The 22,955-nt window shown below is 48.2% G+C and overlaps 1 protein-coding gene across 2 annotated transcripts in view; it reads left to right on the top strand.

Annotated features, from left to right (window-relative positions):
• The window catches only part of cdc45 (CDC45 cell division cycle 45 homolog (S. cerevisiae)), a 147,723-nt gene that overhangs the window by 46,332 nt on the left and 78,436 nt on the right, over positions 1–22,955 (top strand). For both annotated transcript variants that reach the window (XM_072498178.1, XM_072498180.1), the window contains exons 6-7: positions 2,821–2,879; positions 12,057–12,105. In XM_072498178.1, coding sequence (XP_072354279.1) covers positions 2,821–2,879; positions 12,057–12,105 — 108 coding nt within the window. The remainder of the gene's footprint in view (positions 1–2,820; positions 2,880–12,056; positions 12,106–22,955) is intronic.

Below are 22,955 nucleotides of genomic sequence, written 5' to 3'. Positions count from 1 at the left end.
ATTAACACATACAGTCCCTCTCCCCCAACCCTCCCAGAACCCCCCCCCCAATGATCGGTGTGATCCAATTCTCAAAAGTGCATAATGAATAACGATCATTAATTGTAGAACCCGTCCATCCTTCCCCCTCAGTTCAATTTGACCTTTTCAAGCGTCAAGAATTCCAGCAGGTCCCCCTGCCATGCCAGGGCACAGGGTGGAGAGGTTGATCTCCACCCCAACAGGATCCGCCTTCGGGCGATCAATGAGGCGAAGGCTACAACATCTACCTCCGCACCCGTTTCGAACCCCGGCTGGTCCGACACCCCAAACATGGCCTCCCGAGGGCCCGGCTCCAGTTTCACGTGCACCACTTTAGAGATTACCCAAAAAAACCTCCTTCCAGTAATCCTCCAGCTTTAGACAGGACCAAAACATGTGAACGTGGTTTGCGGCAATCCCCCCCGGGCAACGTTCACACACATCTTCTACCCCCTAAAAGAGCCGACTCTTCCTCGCTCTTGTAAGGTGAACTCTATGCACCACCTTCAGCTGTATCAGCCCCAACCTCGCACACGAGGTGGAGGCGTTCACCCTCCGGAGCACCTCGCAGCAGAACCCCTGCCATGGACTCTCTTCAGCAGCTTTCTCCAGCAGATTGAATTGTGAGATCCTGGCCTGTTTCTGTCTCTGGTCCTCTCCTTTATTACAAGATGACCCATCCTTGGGTCTTCACACCGTTCTGTTGCTTGCCTGCTGGCAGCTACAAAACTGAGGAACTTCTCCATGATTTCATGCCCGGAGCACGTGACGTCAGTGTCCAGGCGTGTGACCTGCTCTCTGCCGCCGCTTCTGGGGGGAAGAATCCATCGATTTAAAACAAGAAAAATCTGGTCCTAGGACAGCACACTGACGTCAGGGGGAGGCGGTCTGCCCCGCTGGGATTTTGGCCTGCACTCTGCTAGATCCGGCTGAGGGGGCATGCATGCACGGGGTGACTGGCATTCTTGAAAGCCAGTCAAGGCTGGCATTTTTAAAAGCCGATCGTGGCTCTAAGGCACTTATTCTTGCGATAGGGAATGCTGCGATGGATCGCTTCGCAACCCTCCCGCCATCCACACGTGACTTATACATGGTTCATGACCCTGAGTTTGAAAATGGTATAGACACACGGGCCTCCTGCGCTACCTGTCTGCTGTTGCCTTCATTACTTTGGGGTGAACCCCAGGCTGTTTCTTATATCAACCAAATGACCACACAACCAATATGTTAGCTTAATAACACAAGACTTGTATCTCTATGCAATAACACACGCAGCTCCGTACAAAACTGCACCTAACAACTAAGGTGACCTTTATTTAACTTCGAGTGACCGGCACTGTGCGAGATAAGCCTTTATCCGGGTCCGCGTGGTTGGTTTGGAAGTGGCTGGGTTCGTCTCAGCTGGGCTCGTCCTTCAGGAATGGTCGCGGGTCCTTGAACATGGTTGTTCTGCTGCAGTTGGTCGCGCACAGGCCGGTCCCAAAAGAGATCGATCTCTAGTGCGCAGGGCTTTTTATCCTTTGTCTTTTTCGCGCCCTTTTGGGTGGTCCTTACTCTAGGTCCAATGGATCGATAGGGTTTCAATCATCCTCATTGATCTCAGCCAATTAGGGGATGGATACCTCGATAGCTGGGCAGGTCCTAGCTATCATTGTCCCAGGTTCGTAGGCCTTTCCAAATAAGGGGGGTGGCGCTGGTTAATCTGCTACTTTTGTAACTCCTTGATTCAAACTATTGTCCTGGCGGAAATGGTGATCGACTCTTAATGGATTTAAGTTTCAGCCAAATCTGGTTTCTTTGCGCAATACACAGAGGCTGTGTACCTGTCTGTGTCCCAAATTGACCACAAATCCCATGGTCCTTTGCAGGTGGCCATTTTACATGCCTACACTGCTTGTCTCACTCAGTCACTCTCTGGCTGTATACTTCTTTTTTATTTTATTTAGAGTACCCAATAATGTTTTTTTCAATTTAGGGGCAATTTAGCATGGCCAATTCACCTACCTTGCACATGTTTTTGGGTTGTGGGGGTGAGACCCACGCAGACACTGGGAGAATGCGCAAACGCCACATGGACAGTGACCCGAGGACGGGATCGAACCCGGGTCCCCGGCGCTGTGAGACAGCAATGCTAACCACTGCCCCACCATGCCACCCTCGGCTGAACATGTCAAACCTGCAGTGTGACTGCCTCCCTAAACGTGCTACCCACAGTATAATGATTTTGGGTGAGCTGGGAATGGAGTACTACAAGTAGTTTCATCGTCATTTAGCGAGAGAGAACATAAATCAGGAAGAGTTTCTATCATCAAACACTGTTGAATATTCATTGTTTAACTGTCAGGGTAATTAGATTGGCCGTGTGTGATGCCCTGAACACTAACAGCATCATGATTCCTGCTCTTAGGGTTGCTGACTCATGAACAATGATTATTTGAGTCAGTTTCAGAACACTTGTGATGTCTGTGTAACAATATAGCACTCACCAAGACTAAGTACATCAAGGAGAGTACATCAAGGAAAGAAGCACATTGAAAACGTAACAGCTGAAGTGGAAACTTTGTTTCACACACATTCATGTAGGGTGATAGTACTCATGAGAAAGCTCAGTTTGATCCCGTCTTGCACACTGTAGCATGAATAACTTTGATTGCATTCTACTTCTGTGATGCATTATTTGATATATATATTTATGAAATCCTTCTGAGTCAGAGGAAGTTGAACCCTTCAGAATGTCTCCTGATTAGTTTTTGTTGATGAGTGTGGTGTTGCAATTCAAAAGAACATTCTGTCTTCTAGGTGGCCATGGAAAGGAGAATAGATCGAAATCGTCAGCGGCGAGAATGGGAGGACCGCAGGTACTGGCCACTGATTCAAACTCGTATATCTATTTGTTTGGACAGTTTGAAAAATAAGTTGTAAATTTAGTATCAAGTTGGCATGTACTGTATATATTGAACTGCATAGTTTAATCAGAGGACAGCTTACTCTTTGCTGTCTCCTACCCCCCCCCCCCCCCCCCGAACTGTGAAGGTTTTCTTATAATCTCTGCTCCCTTAATCACAAAATTTGGCATAATGGCCAAAGGCAGTTTCCCGCCAGCGGGAAATTAGTTTGGAATTTTGTTCCTGTGATGTTGCTGGGCTAAAGGCTAAAAACTGTCCTGCTGATCTTTGTCAGGAACCACATTTCCAGCCATTTCCATCTCCTGAATGCCCATTTAATCTTTATTGTCACAAGTAGCTTACATTTGCAATGAAGTTACTGTGAAAGCCACATTCCGGTGCCTGTTTGGGTACAGTGTGGGAGAATTCAGAATGTCCAAATTACCTAACAGCACGTCTTTCGGGTCTTGTGGGAGGAAACCAGAGCACCTGGAGGAAACCCACGCAGTCACGGGGAGAACATGCAGACTCTTCACAGACAGTGACCCAAGCCAGGAATCGAACCTGGGACCTTGGTGCTGTGAAGCAACAGTGCGAACCACTGTGTTACTGTACCATTTAAAAGGCCAACTGATTGGAACTATGCACCCATCCAAGTTAAGGGCCACGCTGGCGGATAGTTAGAACTATCTGTTTCCTGACTGTGTATAAGTGGCATCCATTTTTAGGGGCCATGCTGTTGGGCATATTGATCAGACTATCTTGGGGCTGTTCGGGCTATATTAGCAGGCTTTGAATGGCAAACATGTGTTGGTCCTGGTCGTGGATGCAGGAAGGCCTCTCGAGGCAGTGACATTTGTGCACAGTCTGGTGTGCAGGGTGTGGTCAGTCATCTAAGGAATTTGGTCTTGTGGGTTAAAAGCCACGGTACTGTGAGGCAGATTGCACAATCATGATCAGGGGAAGCATTTGCATCCTCTGACAGTAGCCCAGGGCTGGGATTGAACCCAAGTCCTCGGAGCCATGAGGCAGCAGTGCATCACCGTGCCACCCCTATGCACAACATGGATGATGTGCCCATGATATTCCTCCTGGAATCTTGTAGTTGAGGTTACGGTGAAGACTAGTTGATTCGAGCGCAGTTCTCCTCCTCGATGCAGGGGAGACAAACTCTCATTGTCATTTTCAACATTTCATGAAGTCATCGATCTGAAAATGATAACAGAAGATGCAGAAGTCATCTTGAAGCACAATGATGGGGGCATCCTTTGAAGACACAGTAGCCGAGGGAACATTTGGTTCTTATGTAATGGGATAAGCATTACATGAGCACACATCCTTAAGAAGCTATACGTAATGCAGTCCTATCAACCATGACGGAAAATGTTAGTGGCTGGGGCAGCACGGTAGCACAAGTGGATAGCACTGTGGCTTCACAGCGCCAGGGTCCCAGGTTCGATTCCCCGCTGGGTCACTGTCTGTGCGGAGTCTGCACGTTCGCCCCGTGTGTGCGTGGGTTTCCTCCGTGTGCTCCGGTTTCCTCCCACAGTCCAAAGACGTGCTGGTTAGGTGGATTGGCCATGATAAATTGCCCTTCGTGACCTAAACGGTTAGGAGGGGTTATTGGGTTACGGGGATAGGGTGGAAGTGAGGGCTTAAATGGGTCGGTGCAGACTCGATGGGCCGAATGGCCTCCTTCTGCACTGTATGCTCTATGTTCAAGAGGCTGGAACACTATTGCACGCAATGTTGCACTCATGCAAGTGTGACAGGAGCGTAGCAAGGCAGCTCTAAGAAGAAAAACATCCAATAATTGTTCATGCTTGAATGCCTGAAGACTGAGCTACATCTGAACTGCAAAACCCCTCCAAACCCAGCTTTCATCCACGATTAATGCAGAGGCTGCATCTTGATACTGAACCCAAGATGCTATCGGACATTAGGACACAGTGATCTGTAACACAACAATATGGGTATCACATGGTTAGCACAGTTGCTTCACAGCTCCAGGGTCCCAGGTTCGATTCCCGACTTGGGTCTCTGTCTGTGTGGAGTCTGCACGTTCTCCCCGTGTCTGCGTGGGGTTTCCGCCGGATGCTCCGGTTTCCTCCCACAGTCCAGAGACATGCAGGTTAGGTGGATTGGCTATGCTAAATTGCCCTTGGTGTCCCAAAAAAGGTTAGGTGGGGTTACGGGGATAGGATGGAGGTGTGGGGATAGGGTAGAGGTGTGGGCTTAGGTAGGGTGCTCTTTCCAAGGGCTGATGCAGACTCGATGGGCCGAATGGTCTCCTTCTGCACTGTAAATTCTATGATTCTATGGACGCAAATTTGAGAGTTAAGTTGTCTTCGTACTCACAGAAATGGTTCATCAGATCATTTTTATTCACTCATGGACCTGCACTCATCGTAAACCTACCAGGTTTACATCCTGCATTGCCGTCGCATCTGGGAGAGACCTGGCTCATTCAGTTTTGACGTAACAGTTAATAATAACTTTGTCCTGTCATAAACCCTGATAACCACTCAGGAGATGTGCCGGAGCATCACTTCCCTGCTATTAAAGTCCTCGATATTGTCAATCCTTGGTATGAACCCTAAGACGTTACACTGTTATATAATGAAATTCAAAATTGATTGGTGTTCAGTTACCTCAAAAGAGGAATTTCATCAAGTAATGCGAGGAAGCCATTCAGGAACAAAGTAGCATCCAGACATGTATTGGACATCACACACGAGCAGACGTTCAAAATGTCATCGCATGGAACCAATTTACATTGCTTGGAGTCATTCATCGGGGGAGTGGGAACTAATAAAGGAGTGATAGTGAGCCTTAATAGTAGAGACAAAATACTGTGTTTGGGAAGCATGAAAGGCTATGGTGCTCGGTGACGATTAATATTTTTATAAAAACCTCACAGTTATGAAGTAAAGGCCATTGCAAAGTCCATTTGGGTGAAAAGATACCCAACAGGGGTCACGATCAACACGTGTACAAATAGCACTCTTCAGTGTGGCAGCATCAGGATAATCGCTAACCTTCCATAAACAACTCTCATGTGGTCACATAAGGTGAGCCTCTGATGCAAGGGTTACATGTGCATTGTCGAACCATTATTTTCATCTCGGGAGTCACTTTATTCATGTCACTTATGTGGAACTAAAGGCAGTTGACTGTGATAAGATTGAGTGAGACCACATAGAACTTCAGGGACAAGATTCAGACTATTTATGGGAGCGGAAGTAGCATTTGGTACCCTTGAATGAATGTGGGATATTGCATCACATCCATGAACCATTTGTCACAGACAGGAGGGGGTTAATTTAAACAGCACAAATTTCTACTCTCACCACCCGTCACAAACAGAATCATGTTTTTGATTTGCTTCCCCCTTTATAACCGGTAGTATATTTCCCAACCCCTCAGTTTTGCTGTGATCCAATTTTCTATTAATAACCTCACAGCAAACACTAGATAGGATGAACTCAAAGGGTCAGTTTATTTGCATACACAAAACACGGGAGGAAGGTGGCAACATTGCCTCGTTTGCATTCATACAATAAAAGAGGGATAGAGAGAGGACTTCTGGTGGTGACATGTAGGTAGAGGTCGAACGTTTTGTGGCTCCCGCTAGAGCTTTCGTTTTTTTTTTTTGGCTCTTTTCACCCATTGGGCGATTTTATCTGAACGGTCTCCAGTAAAGTTGTGGTAATCCGAGGATGTCGAAAGCCCAATGGAAGAACACGGGACGAGAAAGGAACAAGCCCTACTCTGCCTCAGAGCTCGAATTCGGTGCGGCGTGCTGTGGGAGGGGAGATGGCGGGGGCAAGCAGGTCGGGTGAAGCTGCGCCCATTACGGTGGACATGCTGGCTGAGGTGATGGCGGTGGAGTTTGCGTGGCAGTTTGCAAAGCATTTTGAGCAGCATGGAAAGGAGATGATGGGAATGCTCAAACAATTGTTGGATGATATGTTGGCCCTAATAAAGGAGACTCTTGGAAAGACATTGTCGGCAGTGTGGGAGCAAGGCGAGGTGTTGAAGGGGGTGGAGGAGGCATTTTCATGGCACAGCGACCAGCTCGCCTCATTGGGAGAGGAGCTGCGGAGTTTGGAGGAAAATAATAAACTGAGAGCTAAAGTGGAGGACCTGGAGAACAAGTCACGGTGGCAGACTGTCTGAGGTGTTGGTGGGCCAGAGGCCGACAGAATACTTTTCAGAGATGTTCGCCAACTTGTTGGGTGGGGAGGAGAACACCCATCCTAGAGCTGGATATGGCTCATCGGTCACTCTGGCCGAAGCCAAAGGTAAATGATCCACCAAGAGCAGTGATAGTCTTTTGGGTTTGGAACGAGGTTTGTGGCGTGGGTCCAATTACTGTGTGCATGCGTGCGAACAAATGAAATGTGCTCGGAGTATTTCAGTTTGTTTGGGGCCGGCGAGGCAGGAGTGCCTGCTGTCGCCGTTGTTATTCGCATTGGCAATTGAGCTTCGGCTGAGTGGCGGGGGATTGTGAGGGGGCAGCAGGGAGCACTGGGTATTGATTTACGCGGACAATCTGTTGCTTTTTGTGTTGGACCTGCTGCAGAGTATGGGTAGAATCATGGGTTTGTTGAAAGGTTTGGGGCCTTTTCAGTCTCCAAATTAAAAGTAGGGAAAAGCAAGGTTTCCCCGGTGAATGCTGGGGGGGGTGAGGGAGAAACTGAGGGCTCTGCCATTTAAGGTGGCAAGGGAGCAGTTTCAGTATCTGGGTTGCAGGTAACGCATGAGTGGGCCACAATGCATATGTGTGATCTGACCGGGTTGGTGGAGGAGGTCAAGAGGGATCTTAAGAGATGGGATGCACTGCACGTGACAATGGCGGGTGCAGTTGGTGAAGATGAATGTGCTGCCAAGGTTTCTGTTTTGTGTTTCAGTCCCTCTTGATTTTTCTTCACAAAACTTTTTTCTGGAAGGTGGATGGGCTCACCTCAGTATTTGTGTGGGCAGGGAAGGTGCCACGGGTGAAGAGGGCTCTGCTGCAAAGGCAGGGAGGGGGCTTGGCTCTCCTGAACCTGATGCATTACTATCGGGCAGCGAATGTGGAGAAGGTGGGTGGCGGGGCTGGGGAGAAGGCAGAGTGTATCAGGCTGGAGGAGGAGTCCTATAAGTGCTGGAATTCGAGGGCTCTGGTGATGGCCCCGTTGCCGCTGGCTCCGAGGAAGGATACAGTTATTCCAGTGGTGGAGTCAACTATTAAGATCTGGAATCAGTTGAGGGGGCACTTTAAATTGGGCCACATGTTGGTGCTGACACCACTGTGTGGGAATCATAGGTTTAAGCCGGGCGGGGGTGGTGCGGATGGATTGGATGTATAGGTGGTGGAGGGAGGAAGGGTTGGTGGGGGTCAGAGATATGTTCTCATAGGGAAGTTTGCGGTGCTGGAGGAAGTATGGGAGCGGTTTGTGGTATCAAGGGGGACCGAGTTCAGGTACTGGCAGGTGTGGTACTTTGCGCAAAAGGAGCTCCCTTCATTCCCCCCATCACGCTACTGGAGAAAATACTGCTTCCAGGTGAGGTGGGGGAGGACAGGATTGGGAATATATATGGGTGGTTGGGAGAGCAGGGCAAGGCATTAGTGAAAAGGAGCTGGGGAGGGAGACAGGATGGGGACTCTGGTATGAGGTGATGTGGCGAGTGAGCTCAACCACTTCCTGTGCAAGGATGAGTTTGATACAATTTAAAGTGGTGCGTAGGGTCCACATGACTCGGGCTCCGATGAGTGGGTTTTTCCTCAGGTAGCAGATGGATGCGAGAAGTGTGGGCACAGGCTGGTGAATCATTCCCACATGTTCTGGAGATGTGAGGGGGTGGAGAGGCGGTGTTCGGGACCCTATCGAGGGCAGTAGAGGTTGAGATGAAGCCGGACCATATGGTGGCGACCTTTGGAGTGTCGGAGGTGCATGAGCTCCTGGAGGGGAAGGGGGCCAATGTCGTGGCCTTCACCTCTCTGATTGCCCCCCGACAGATTCTTTTGAATTGAAGGTTGGTTATACCACTGGGGTTGTGACTTGGCTGGGGGTTATATGTGTTTCTCCGGTTGGAGAAGATCAAATTTGCCTTAAGGGGATCGGAAGAGGGTTTTGAGTTATGGTGAAGGCCGTTCATGGCAACATTTGGAGAGCTGTTCGTTGCAGGATTCGTTGGAGGGGGAGGGGGGGGGACTAAAAGGGGAAAAATGTACAAACTGTACACTTTGTTTTGATTAGATGTAGAATTGATGTTATTAATTGTGTTTGGAACAAAAAAAGGGGGGGGGCTTTTGTTGGCAGCATTTATGAGGAGCTAGGGGAGCGGACCTGTGGCGGTTCTTAAATTCAGGGGCCAGAGAATATTCCATTTTTCGCCAGTACATAATCGAGGATTGATTTCTTTATTATGGGCAGGTCGTTGTTGTCGGGGGTGAGGAAGGCGGAATACTCGGCGATTGTCGGATCATGCTCCACATTTGGGAGATATGGTCCTGGAGAGGAGGCCTGCCCAGTGGCCGGCGTGGAGGTTGGATGTTGGGCTGCTTGCGGATTGGAGTTTTTGTGTGAGGATGGCACTGGTGATGGATGATTATGTGAGGTTTAATAGGAATGGGGAGGTCTCACCATTGGTGGTTTGGGAGGCACTGAAGGCTGTGGTAAAGGGTAAGATCATCTTGTATAACGTGCAGATGGAGAGGGAGGCAAGTGAGGCGTGGTAGCAATTGGTAGATTAAATCTTGGAGGTTGATGGGAAGTATGCGGAGGATCCCACTCTGGAGTTTTTTGTCAGTAGAAAAGAACTGCAGACGCAGTTTGACCTTTTGTCTACAGGGAAAGCCGTACGTCAATTGAGACCGGCGAAGGGTGTGGCGCACAAGTACAGGGAGTAGGCCAGTCGCTTGCTGGCGTGACAGCTCCGCCGGCAGGCATCCACCCGGGAGATCATTCAGATTTGGGATGGGGCGAGGGGGTTGGTGGTGGCGCTGGAGCAGGTGAACAGGGCATTTGAGAGTTCCATAAGAGATTATATATATCCCCATGTCACTAGCAGGGTCTGGTGAAGGGAGCATTCCTGGTATCTGGGAAGATCCTGTCTACGGATGTAGCCACATTGGATGAGGTGCGTATAAGCTGGGCGGGGGAATTGGGACCTACTTTAGGTCAGGATGTGTGGGGTGATGCCCTTCGCCGGGTAAACTCCACGTCCTCCTGTGTACGACTCAGCCTAATTCAGCTCAAGATGGTTACATAGGGCTCACCTGGCTAAGGCCAGGATGAGTGGTTTCTTTTAGGGAGTGGTGTTCCCTGGGGCCAGCTAATCACACCCATATGTTTTGGCCATGTTCCAAGATGTCAAGCTTTTTGGTCTCCTTGTTTCGCACCATGTCAGCAATTCTCAACATTGATCTGGAGCCTTGTCGTATGGTGGCCATTTTCGGGGTATAGCACTTACCGGGGTTGCGGACTGGGGTGAAGGCAGATGTTCTCGCCTTTGCCTCATTAATAGCCCAGAGGTGACTTCTGCTGGGATGGAGATCTCCTACTCCGCCCAATGCATCGGTCTAGTTGGGTGACCTCATAGAATTTTTACATCTGGAGAAGGTCAGGTACTCTGTCGGGTGTCGGTCAAGGGGTTCTACCTGAGGTAGCAGCCATTCATTTCCTACTTTAAAGAATTAGTCACCATCAGCTGTTAGGCGGGTAGGGGTGTGGATTAATTCTTGTTGTTGGGGCAAAGGTATTTCTTTCTTGGGTGGGATTTATATGGTTGGTTGTGTTTTTCTAATATTGCATTTTGTAACATCCGCTTTCTGTGTTGATATTGTGTTGTTTTTGCTAAAAATGGAAAACTTTTAATAAAAATATATATTTTTAAAAGAAATTGTCCATGTGTGGCTGGGCCTCACTGGCTTGTTGGGGGAGCCCAATCTCTCTTTCAGCACAGGAATGATCCCTATCCTTTTCAGCCAGCTCTGCTGCCTCATACAAGGAGAGTATTCAACTTCAGGGTACCCCCTCCGGTCATATATCTCTCCCTTTACCTTGGGGAATCTTGCAATGAATAACGACAGATGGATTGACTAAGCAGTATGGATGAAGGAACAGTCCAGAAGCTTGCATGCTGGCTGTGTGCAAAGCCCTCACCAGTGACCGAAGAAGACGTCATTTGCAGGATCTTGCATAAGATGGCGATCTTAAAGTGGCAGGCAGACATGCAGGGCTAATGTCCCATCTGCTGGTAGTGTGTGACATCCCTGTGGACACTAATCCTTAGACTGCCCAGTGTCCTTATGAGAGTGTGAGTTTGGAGTGAGGAGAAGGTCCACTTAACCTAGCAGATCAGATCATTAATCCTTTTCTTGCACTCCAGGGTGGTCCTTTTTTGTGACAGATGGGTGCTGACCTCCCTGGCAACCTCTCAGTCCAGTGTGGTCAGGTTGGTTGGCCCCCTAGTCCCATTCCTTGTAAAGAGGGCTTCCTGTCTTTCCTGTACAGCTTGGAGGAGAATTTTCAGGCAGGCCTCGCTGAACCATGGTGCCAGAGGGTTTGTTTCTTTTTGGGACCATTGCTACAGGGAGTGGATGCCTTTGCAGGTACTGTTTAAATATGGTGCCATTACCTTTGACCCCAAGAGGTAATGGCGAGATTCATCAAGCTCCTTGTTGATGCACAAATAATGAACTGAGAAGTGGAAGATCTGGCGTGAAAAGCCACCCTGTTGCCCAGTGGGAATCACACCGACTTTCCCATGTGCCACCCAATTGGCCTCAATTTATGGAATTTGAGACAGTGGAGACAGGATATACAACATACCTTTAGATACGTGACAGAGTTTTCTAACCAACATATCTGGACATCGACTGGGAAATTACACACACTTCGCCAGTTATGAGGATTAGCATAAGTTACATTGGTCTTGGCTGAATGCTTCTCATTGTAATTTCAAATGAATAATAACTTGTCACATTTAAATCTGGTGTCGACTGGGGGGTCAAGCTTGTGAGAGCAGCATAATATGATGGGGCGAGCATGTGATATTTGGAGTAGCTCTGTTAAGTTGAATGTGCGTCTGGTATTGAGGAAGGAATGGCTGCAAGGCTGTCGCAGATTGCCAACAATCAATTTGTTCTTTCTTTTGCAGGAGGGAGATTTTGTTTGAATATGAACAATATGAATACCATGGAACTTCAGTACGTATGTATAGCCACAATAGGAATATTTTTTTAAAACAAAAATATTGGAACAGAAAATCCTGAGGAACAGGAATCTGCTTTCATAAGGAGAAGGTTGTTACACTCTCATGTCATAATCCAACTGTTTCCATTTGAAGGTAATATATGTGGACTTTATTTGTTGTTTTATAAAGGGCGCTTCTGGTTTCTCTGAATGTATGAATCAATAAGATCTGAAATGGGAGGCAAGGATCCCTTGAATTAGCATCTGTATGCTTCACCCTATGTCTATGTATTTACATTATGTATTTATCATGTGTCCTATGTTTTTCATGTATGGAATGATCTGCCTGGACTGTATGCAGAACAATACTTTTCACTGTACCTCGGTACACATGACAAATCTAAATCTAAAAATCTGCAGGACAGATTATGTTTTGCTTTGGCAATATTTGGTGAAGTTGATTATTTTTGGAGAAAGGCAACAAAGGTGTGGATATTTCTTTGAGTTGATGACATTATTCTTGCCGAAGTCAGCAAAGATAGGGCAATGAGCATATTTAATCTCAGGCTTCCTTTTTTCTTTCATGCCTTAGTGCTTGTACAATTCATTCAGTTACTGCATGGCAGGCTACCATGACCGTTGTCAGATGCCTAAGTACTGGAATACGTTGTGCTTTATCCTTCATTGCTGTCCTAAAGCATAGTTCAATAAGTTTTTGTTCATGGAGGGAAGCCGTTGTTTAACGGCAGAACTATTTCTGGAGAGTTAATTTTTTTTGTATGCTTTATGAGCTGGAAAATTCTCTTTGTACTGCTTCATCATGGTTACAAGACTGATAAGTTACTTAATGCCTCTTGGACTATTATCGGCAGATGGGAGCAGAAATTATTCATTTAGCCTCATTGTATTAGTTTTCTGTTTTAATGATGTAGTTTATATGTTATTTGGGTAATTGTATGCTCTTGTCCTTTAGACGTTTTGGTCAAAATTATTTTTTTCCAAAGTGGTGACATAACAGTTAATTTGCAAATGTCAGCAAGTTAACCTGTGAGCTAGCAAGCATAAAGGGGAACCAGAAGTTGTATTGTATCAATTGAAGATTCCATAGACCACTTCTACTCTACTGTGTAGCACTGCACTCCGTATGCTTCACCCATGTCTATGTATTTACATTGTGCATTATCATATGTCCTATGTTTTTCGTGCATGGAATGATCTGCCTGGACTGTACCCAGAACAATACCTTTCACTGTACCTCGGTACAGGTGACAATAAATCTAAATCTCTGGCCTGGGACATATCTGGAGTGGACACCATATCCCTGCATTTAAGTCACTTGGTAGCACATGAGCTTCTTTGCAGAATCTATCTGGTAGTACTTTGACATCCAATAGGTTCCATAGCACTTTGAACCTCTTTGCTTTATTGTCTGCAAAGATGTTCTCCAACACCTTTTCTTGGAACCGACTTGTCATGATATTCAAACACACACATCATGATAGACAGACCAACAGACAAATCAGCACACATAACACGACAGCCAATCACAGACAAGGACAGAGACAGTATAAGAGAAGAAACACGACACCTGGTGGCCAGTAGATCTGGAGACCAGGAGAAGGACAGGACCTGATTAACATCACACAGAGGGAGTCACCACGTGCAGAGTATCAAGACAGAACTGTAAATAGCAAGTTGAAATAAAACAGCGTTATACCAAATACAACCGTGTTGGTCCATCTGCACCTCAGAACACCCAACACCACATGGTACAGGAGTGGATCGATACCTGCCGGCATACCTCAGCGTAGAGAGACAACCAGCAATGCCCAGGCAAGATGTACGAGCTCCCGGTTCCGCAGCCGCTCCAGTGCCACGGCGATCTCCGCCAAAACTGGCAGCGATTCCGGCAAGCGTTTGAATTCTTCCTGGTGGCAGCCGAACTTAAAGACCTGGCCGATGATGAAAAAATAGAGTTTCTCCTCACCATCGCCGGTGCAAGAGCAGAAGAAATCTTTAAAAAATTCAATTTCTCCAAGGGGCAAAACAGGTACGATTTCCAGGCAGTCCTGGACAAATTCGCCAAATACTGTGAGGAAAACACACTCCAATCGGCAAGGAAAGGTAAGAAAAGCGGCAGTACTCACCTCGTGGCCGGGATCCCGGAGGCCGAAATCCCGGACCTGAGAGAGATTTGGGTCGAGGTCGGCGGCCATCTTGCTAAAGGTGTTACACTAGCACAGTTGCGCGAGAAGCCGCGCATGCGCAATCAAGAAAACGGCCATCGGTAAAGGAACAGCGATCTGCGCATGCGCAATCGCTTCCTACGTGCTACGTCACGCGCGTCATTACGTCAGAGGCCCCCGACCGCACCAATTTACAGGTGAAACGTCCCAAATCCAATTTAAAGGGGAAACGTCCCAAATCAAAAAAACAAAAATCTGTTAAAGCTGTAAAACAACCTTCCTTCACCTGGAATGACAGCACTATGCCTCAAATTGAACCAGGAAATGAATTTAACCTCCGAAGAACCCTGCAACAAGCAGTTACCTACGCACAAACCGATGATTCCGACCTCCAATACTTCGATACCGATCTTAACATTTTTTCTGGACCTCACGAGCCCAATGACAGCTCCGTAGTCCTATACGACTATGACTTGGACAAACCTTTCGTGTTGAACATTGGCGACCCCCACATTGAATCCGATGCGGATTCACTTTTCGGATCTGAGGATCTTCAACCCAGCAGATAACCCAGCACGGTAGCCTTGTGGATAGCACAATTGCTTCACAGCTCCAGGGTCCCAGGTTCGATTCCGGCTTGGGTCACTGTCTGTGCGGAGTCTGCACGTCCTCCCCGTGTGTGCGTGGGTTTCCTCCGGGTGCTCCGGTTTCCTCCCACAGTCCAAAGATGGGCAGGTTAGGTGGATTGACCATGATAAATTGCCCTTAGTGTCCAAAATTGCCCTTAGTGTTGGGTGGGGTTACTGGGTTATGGGGATAGGGTGGAGGTGTTGACTTTGGGTAGGGTGCTCTTTCCAAGAGCCGGTGCAGACTCGATGGGCCGAATGGCCTCCTTCTGCACTGTAAATTCTATGATAATCTATGATGACGTCCCAACTCATCAGTGCAGGATGATGCTGCAGCCTGAAATTAAGAGACAGAGAGCGGTACAAGCCCACAGAGAGCGGCCTACTGCCACACAGAGCATGGTCCACGTCCCGCTCAGCGTTCCCGACTCTATGAAAGAAGACATGCAAGACTCCACACCCCAGTCCTTGCATGCACAAGAAGTGACTCCAGTATCACAAGACTCCACGGCAAGCTCGTGGACAGACTCCACAATGGCAGAAACGCATGACTCCGATGCGCAGTCCTTGCAGGAACAAGACCATGAGGGTCTAGCAACCTCCTCTGACCAACTAGCGGCAGATGATGCAAGTCTGCCATGCTCACGTAAACAGCAAGAAGGCTATAACAGTCTACCATGCTCCACTGCACAGCAGGACGACCATGACGGTCTCTCATGCTGCAATGAAGGGAACAGCACTGATGACTGTTCAAGCCCAAATGAAGACAAGCCAAAGGAATCGCCTCTTCCAATCCCGAAGAAAAAAGGATTATGCGCTGACCTTCAGGATCATTATAGCCGAAGAGATATTAATAATGCTGCACAGTCACAGAAGGATGCTGAGGATTTGCTAAAGAAATTACTTGTATGTCTAACTTGCAAGGAGCAGACTGAGAATTGCCATTGTTTTAGTACGGATCGAAAAAATGGACAAGACATTGATCCTCATTTAATGGAAATAACACAACCTGAATCATATCTACAGCAGGGACAACTGTCTCCCTTCAACACAAAACCGCAAAGTCCCAAATTCAGAGACCAGCAGTTAGTCAGTAATGACTCTTCAAACCCTGAGGGGAATATTAATCGCATTGAACCTATGCACACTCCACTGATAAATGAGCAGAACATTGGAGCAAGAATCCTGAGGACACCGACATCGAGTAGCCAGACAAAGCACTTAAAACCCGCAGCAGTTTCAAGTGAACCAATTGTGCTTTCCAGTGATGGTGAACATGCAGATAAGGTCGACCCGATTATCCATTGTACCACATTATCTCCAGAGAGTAAGCATTTATGTCTGGGGAGTAGAATGTGGGCAATTGAGAACAGTAAAAGAGAGACTGTGACTATGCCAGTCCCACAAAATCAGACCCAGAGACTATGAAGGCAAAGATACATATGAAGTAACTAAGAAGAAAATTGAAACGGACTGTTCTTTGGAAACTAGTACAATGACGAAAGAAACTTTGGATCCAACATTTGATGCCCTGCATATGGGAGAAATTGAGGGAAATGAACAAGGTTCTGCAATGTCTGGGGGAAGATTTAAAATTCCAAAGAAGAAAAGCCCAAATGAAGGACAACGGCAAGACAATGACAGTCCACAGACATGGTTTGCACCACCAGATGAAAACTCTGACAATTTACCCAACCCTAGTGAACAGCAAGCAGCTACTGAGGATCTATCCACGGTATGTGAAACGAGTGACGACAGCATCCCACTTCCCATGCAAAAGGTGCAAAGTGACATACCTCAGCTAGTGCGTACAGAGGCACTCGACGATCACGGTGAGACCATTGGTAACTACAGTGACACCACACTACTTACACCCTCAATTGTTCGAACCTCTCCACTAGTCAATGCATTCCTGCATGTTCCGACTCCAGAAGTGCAGCTTCAAGAAATCTCAGCTGACTTCAGTGAACCTGCTAAGACTCCGGACGGGGAGCATCAACAAAAAACAGACCAGACTCCAGATGGGGAGCAACCAAACGCCGACTCTGATTCACGTAAGCCAGACTTTACTCCAGACAGGCAGTGTCGCAACCTCAGTGATGGCACGCTCAGGGTGACAGCAGATGCCACAACGACAGGAGATGGATCACGTGACAATCACACTGAGTCAGCAATAACAAGCAGCAGCAACAGTCCAAGAGGAATACACCAATTTACACCACAGCTATATCCACACATTTGTTCCACACCGACAGTGCGGCCAATGACAGCTCATGCTGGACAGACCCAGTATTCAAGCCTGCAGCAGCCAGCAGTCTATGCAGCATATTCTCAAACAGGCCAGCACTGCGGATTGCCCACTAATGGAATCAAGACCGAAGGAGGACTACCGCCAGCGCAATCTGCACTACAGACTGGATGCCTTAGTTACTGCCCAGGATTTGCTGCACCACAGCCTGGCCAGATAGCATATTCCTATCAGATGCAAGGTTCTAGTTTCACACCATCACCAGACATTGATGCGAGCAGCAATTCTGTCTCCAAAGCGACATGCTTCAACGCTTCTCAGCAGAATCACCCTTCCAGTACAGCATGTGGCCAGAACCAGCGTGCAGAGTCTCATCCGACTTCAACATCTGGCACATCCATGACCTTGAATGATATTGTTGATGGTACCTCTTCAATGTCAACGACCCATCAGCTACAAGATGCCATCCGACGGCACCACCAGAAACATAAAAAGAAAAGGACTCCACCTCGTTCCTGGTACGCATGACGGATGGATCGGTGCGTGGGCGCAATCTGCGAGCCTTTCACCTACTTCCACGCTCGCAACGGAACCACACACAGACGCCGCGTCCTCCGATGGTTCCTGATAGTGACTTCGTGGAGCTGCCATACACCATGCCACTTCTGTCGCCACCGTAGCCAGGCTCGCACCTCAGCCGGTGGTTCTTGACTCAACCTTGAGGCGGTCAACCCAAATTCGTCGCACACCTACTAGATTGGGCCTATGGGACTGTTCACACGTTAAAGTTTAGAAACTATTGTATTGTAACATGTTACTGTTTTATCATTCCAGATCTTGTTTGACCGGACCCCACTTCAAAGTTTTTTCTTCTTGTTTTGTTATGGTACAACCTCGTTAGCATGACACACCCAACATCACCCCATGTATATAGTTACGCCACATGTACCTGCTGTAAATATCACGCACACACACATGTTTAGCTGCACTCAGGACACATTCATATTTATAACCACGTAGGCACATAATCTTGTAAAAAAAGGGGGGGATGTCATGATATTCAAACAAACACATCATGATAGACAGACCAACAGACAAATCAGCACACATAACACGACAGCCAATCACAGACAAGGACAGAGACAGTATAAGAGAAGAAACATGACACCTGGTGACCAGTAGATCTGGAGACCAGGAGAAGGACAGGACCTGATTAACATCACACAGAGGGAGTCACCACGTGCAGAGTATCAAGACAGAACTGTAAATAGCAAGTTGAAATAAAACAGCGTTGTACCAAATACAACCGTGTTGGTTCATCTGCACCTCAGAACACCCAACACCACACGACTTAGTGTCAAATAAGTGTTGAATAAAATGGTTTGGCAATTTAGGACAAGTCCTGTCACCCAAGTCTGCCCATTGCCTCAGTCAACAGTTTGTGAATTCTCTGTCCTCCTTATGATTTGTCACATGAGAAAACTGCACTGCTGCTACTGCAGACCAACTGGAAAATGATGTAAACCACTGTTTACTTATGCTTTCAAAATTACAGCTCAAAAACATCAAGGCTATGTTAAAACCACCATAACAATATACAGAATCTTTGAATTCTTTTCCCTGGCCTCTGCGCACCCCCCAGGCTCATGATTAAATGGTCATCATGCTTGATGAAGACAATGGCAATTTACAGTTCTTATCATAGTGTTAAAATTAATAATGGGGGTGGCACAATGGTTAGCACTGCTGCCTCACAGCTCCAGTGTCCCAGGTTCAATTCCGGCCTCGGGCAACTGTCTGTGTGGAGTTTGCACTTTCTCCCTGTCTCTGCATGAGATTCCTCCGGGTGCTCCGGTTTCCTCCCACAGTCAAAGGATGTATAGGTTAGGTGGATTGGCCATGCTAAAATTGCCCTTTAGTTTCCGAAAGGTTAAGTGGGTTTACTGAGTTGCGGGATAGGGTGGAGGTGTAGGCTTGGGTAAGGTGCTCTTTCCAAGGGCTGGTGCAGACTCGATGGGCCGTGTGGCCTCCTTCTGCACTGTAAATTCTATGATATGTTTCTGTGATAATATCGGTCTGTTGAAAAATAAACGCTTCAGTCACTTAAAAATGAGACTTGGTTCAAGATCCTTCATCGAATATTATTGACTTTTGCACTGTCCGAAAGTGGGTGGAATGCTGGAATCCTACAAATCCAAAAAGTGCTCATTGTTCACTTTGCCCCACGGATTTTGGCCTGCAAATAAATTTGAATACTCACCTCTTCAATTAATAATGCTTTTGGAAATGATCATTTAACCCAAGTGTCGAATTGTGCATTGCACGTGTCCCACGTTTTGGTAGTGGAACAAACCAAACATTACACTTTTTTGAGCCACATACAACCACATCTTCTCTGTAAGGGGTTCTGCGTGCAATTTCCTTTATTTAGCCTCTTCCGTTTGCTTTGAAAATTAAAGAAATACGGTTGGCTCATCGTTAACTATGGTTAAAGGTTACCATACTTTTCAAATATATTCTTTACTAGGCCTAGTTTTACAAAGCACTGAATATGTCCTATCTCCGAACCAGCACTTCTTTTAAGAACACAATCGCAAATCCTGACTCTAAATTATATTGTCTCTAAATAGAATCAAAGCAATTGCATTGCAGAATGTAGCCATTCAGTCCATCATGTTTATTCCTCAACTGAAGGTATCTCAGCCCAGTTTCTCACACTCTGAAATTTTCTTTTCTAAACTAATTTTTAGGTGATCTGAAAGCACTCTGCAGCCAATTGAATACATTTGAAGGTGTGATTACTGTTGTAATTCAGGAAACGTAACAGGCAATTAGCACACATCAAGCTCCTACAACCTAAGATATGAAAAGTGTCCAGATGATCTGTTTCTTATTGAGGAATAAATATTAGCCAGGAGGCGGAGGCGTAGTGGTATTGTCACTGGATGATTTTTTAAAAAATAAATGTTTTATTCAAGTTTTTCCAGTCAGTGTTTTTAAATAACAAAACTAGAAATACAGATAATAAAAAGTAAAATTAAGCATAGTCCAAAGCTTACAATAAAACTACTTACAAAACAGTTTTTTTTTTTTTAAAACAACAAGGTGGGTTTTGTCTCCATGCCCAACTCACGTTATATCAACAATACCCCCACCCCCCACCCCAGGATGCTGCTGCTGCTGACACTTACTGCTCCCCTAGAAAGTCAAGGAAAGGTTGCCACCGCCGGGAGAACCCCACCAAGGACCCTTTCAAGGCGAACTTTATTCGCTCCAGGCTGAGGAACCCCGCCATATCGCTAACCCAGGTCTCCACGCTCGGGGGTTTTGAGTCCCTCCACATTAACAAAATCCGTCTCCGGGCTACCAGGGAGGCAAAGGCCAGTAACTCGGCCTCTTTCACTTCCTGCACTCCCGGATCCTCCGCCACCCCAAATATCGCTGCCACTGGGCTCGCCTTCACCCGAGCGTCCAAAACCCTCGACATCACCCTTGCAAACCCCTGCCAGAATCCTTTAAGCACCGGGTATGCCCAAAACATATGGGCATGATTCGCCGGACTCCCCGCACACCTCGGGCACCTGTCCTCCACCCAAAAAACCTACTCATTCTTGCCGCCGTTATATGCGCCCGATGCACCTTAAACTGGATTAATCCGAGCCTGGCACATGATGAGGAGTTCACCCTGCCCAGGGCATCGGCCCACAGGCCCTCATTTAGCTTCTCACCCAGCTCCTCCTCCCACTTATCCTTCAACTCCCCCACTGAGGCTTCCTCTACCTCCTGCAGTTCCTGATATATGTCGGACACCTTCCCCTCACCTACCCAGATGCCAGACACCACCCTATCCTGGATCCTACGTGGGGGCAGCCGCAGGAATGTCCCCACCTGTTTTCTAAGGAAGTCCCAAACCTGAAGGTACCTGAACGCATTCCCCGGGGGCAGACCGAACCTCTCGTCCAGCGCCTGCATGCTGGGGAAAACCCAGTCTATAAACAGGTCCCCCATCCTCCTAATACCTGCCCTATACCAGCCTTGGTACCCCCCCATCCATCCTACCCGGAGCAAATCTGTGGTTATTCCGTATCGGGGTCCACACCAAGGCTCCCTCCTCTCCCCTGTGTCTCCTCCACTGCCCCCAGATCCTCAGTGCCGCCGTCACCACTGGACTTGTGGTGTATCGCGCTGGTGAGAACGGCAGCGGAGCCGTAACAAGTGCCCCTAGACTGGTGCCTCTACACGACGACGCCTCCAGCTGCCCCCACGCCGCCCCCTCCTCCATCACCCATGGAGGCACTGAAATACAAAGAGGAACCTGGGGAGAACCGTCACCTTCACAGTCTGCACCCGTCCCGCCAGGGAAAGCGGGAGCATATCCCACCTTTTAAACTCTCCCTCCATCTGCTCCATTAGCCGGGTTAAGTTGAGCCTGTGCAGGGCATCCCAGATCCTGGCCACTTTTATCCCCAAGTACCGAAAGCTCCTCTCCACTATCCTGAGCGGGAGCTCCCTCAGTCTCTTCTCCTGGCCCCTACCTTGGACCACGAACAGCTCACTCTTCCCCACGTTCAACTTATACCCCGAGAACCTCCCGAAGTCCCCCAAGATCCGCATGAGCTCCCCCATCCCCTCTAACGGGTCCAAAATGTACAATAGCAGGTCATCCACGTAGAGGGAGAACCGGTGTTCCTCCCCTCCGCGCACCACCCCCCTCCAATCTCTCGAAGTCCTGAGCGCAATGGCCAACGGCTCAATTGCCAGGGCAAACAGCAACGGGGACAGGGGACACCCCTGTCTCGTCCCCCGGTGCAGCCTGAAATATTCCAACCTTAGCCGGTTTGTGGACACACTCGCTACAGGGGCCTGGTACAGCAGCTTGACCCACCCTATAAATCCCTCCCCAAATCTAAACCTGCCTAGCGCCTCCCACAGATACTCCCACTCCACCCTGTCAAAGGCCTTCTCCGCGTCCATCGCAGCCACCGCCTCCACCTCTCCCCCCTCTGAGGGCATCATGATAATATTCAGGAGCCTCCTCACGTTGGTGTTCAGCTGCCTGCCCTTAACAAAACCCTCTGGTCCTCCTCAATCACTCCCGGGACACAGTCCTCTATTCTGGTGGCCAGAATTTTTGCCAACAGCTTGGCATCTACGTTCAGGAGCGATATCGGCTTGCAGGACCAACACTGAAGCGGATCCTTCTCCTTCTTCAGGATGAGCGAGATCAATGCCTGCGACATTGTCGGAGGGAGGGTCCCGTTCTCCTTTGCCTCATTGAAGGTTCTCATCAGGAGCGGGCTCAGCAGCTCCGAGAACTTCTTATAAAATTCTACGTGGAAGCCATCCGGGCCCAGGGCCTTGCCCGTCTGCATGCCTGCCAGCCCCCTGACTACCTCCTCCAACTTAATCGGGGCCCCCAGTCCCTCCACCCGCTCTGCTTCCATCCTTGGGAACCTCAACCGGTCCATGAACTGCCTCATCCCTTCCCCCTCCCCGGGGGGTTCCGACTCGTATAACTTCCCGTAGAACTCCCTGAAGACTTCATTCACCCTCTCTGGGCTCAGCACCATGTTGCCTTCCCTGTCCCGCACTCCCCCAACCTCTCTGGCTGCCTCCCTCCTGCGCAGCTGGTGCGCCAGCATCCTACTCGCCTTCTCCCCATACTCATAAACTGCCCCCTTCGCTTTCCTCAGCTGCGCCTCCGCCTTCCCCGTGGTCAGCAAGTCAAACTCCGCCTGTAATTTCCGGCGCTCGTTCAACAGCCCCCCGTCTGGGGCCTCCGCGTACCTCCTATCTGCCCTGAG

This window comes from Scyliorhinus torazame, chromosome 1 (assembly GCF_047496885.1).
Source record: "Scyliorhinus torazame isolate Kashiwa2021f chromosome 1, sScyTor2.1, whole genome shotgun sequence".
Classification (NCBI taxonomy): Eukaryota; Metazoa; Chordata; class Chondrichthyes; order Carcharhiniformes; family Scyliorhinidae; genus Scyliorhinus; species Scyliorhinus torazame.
This window is presented reverse-complemented; position numbering and strand designations above follow the sequence as displayed.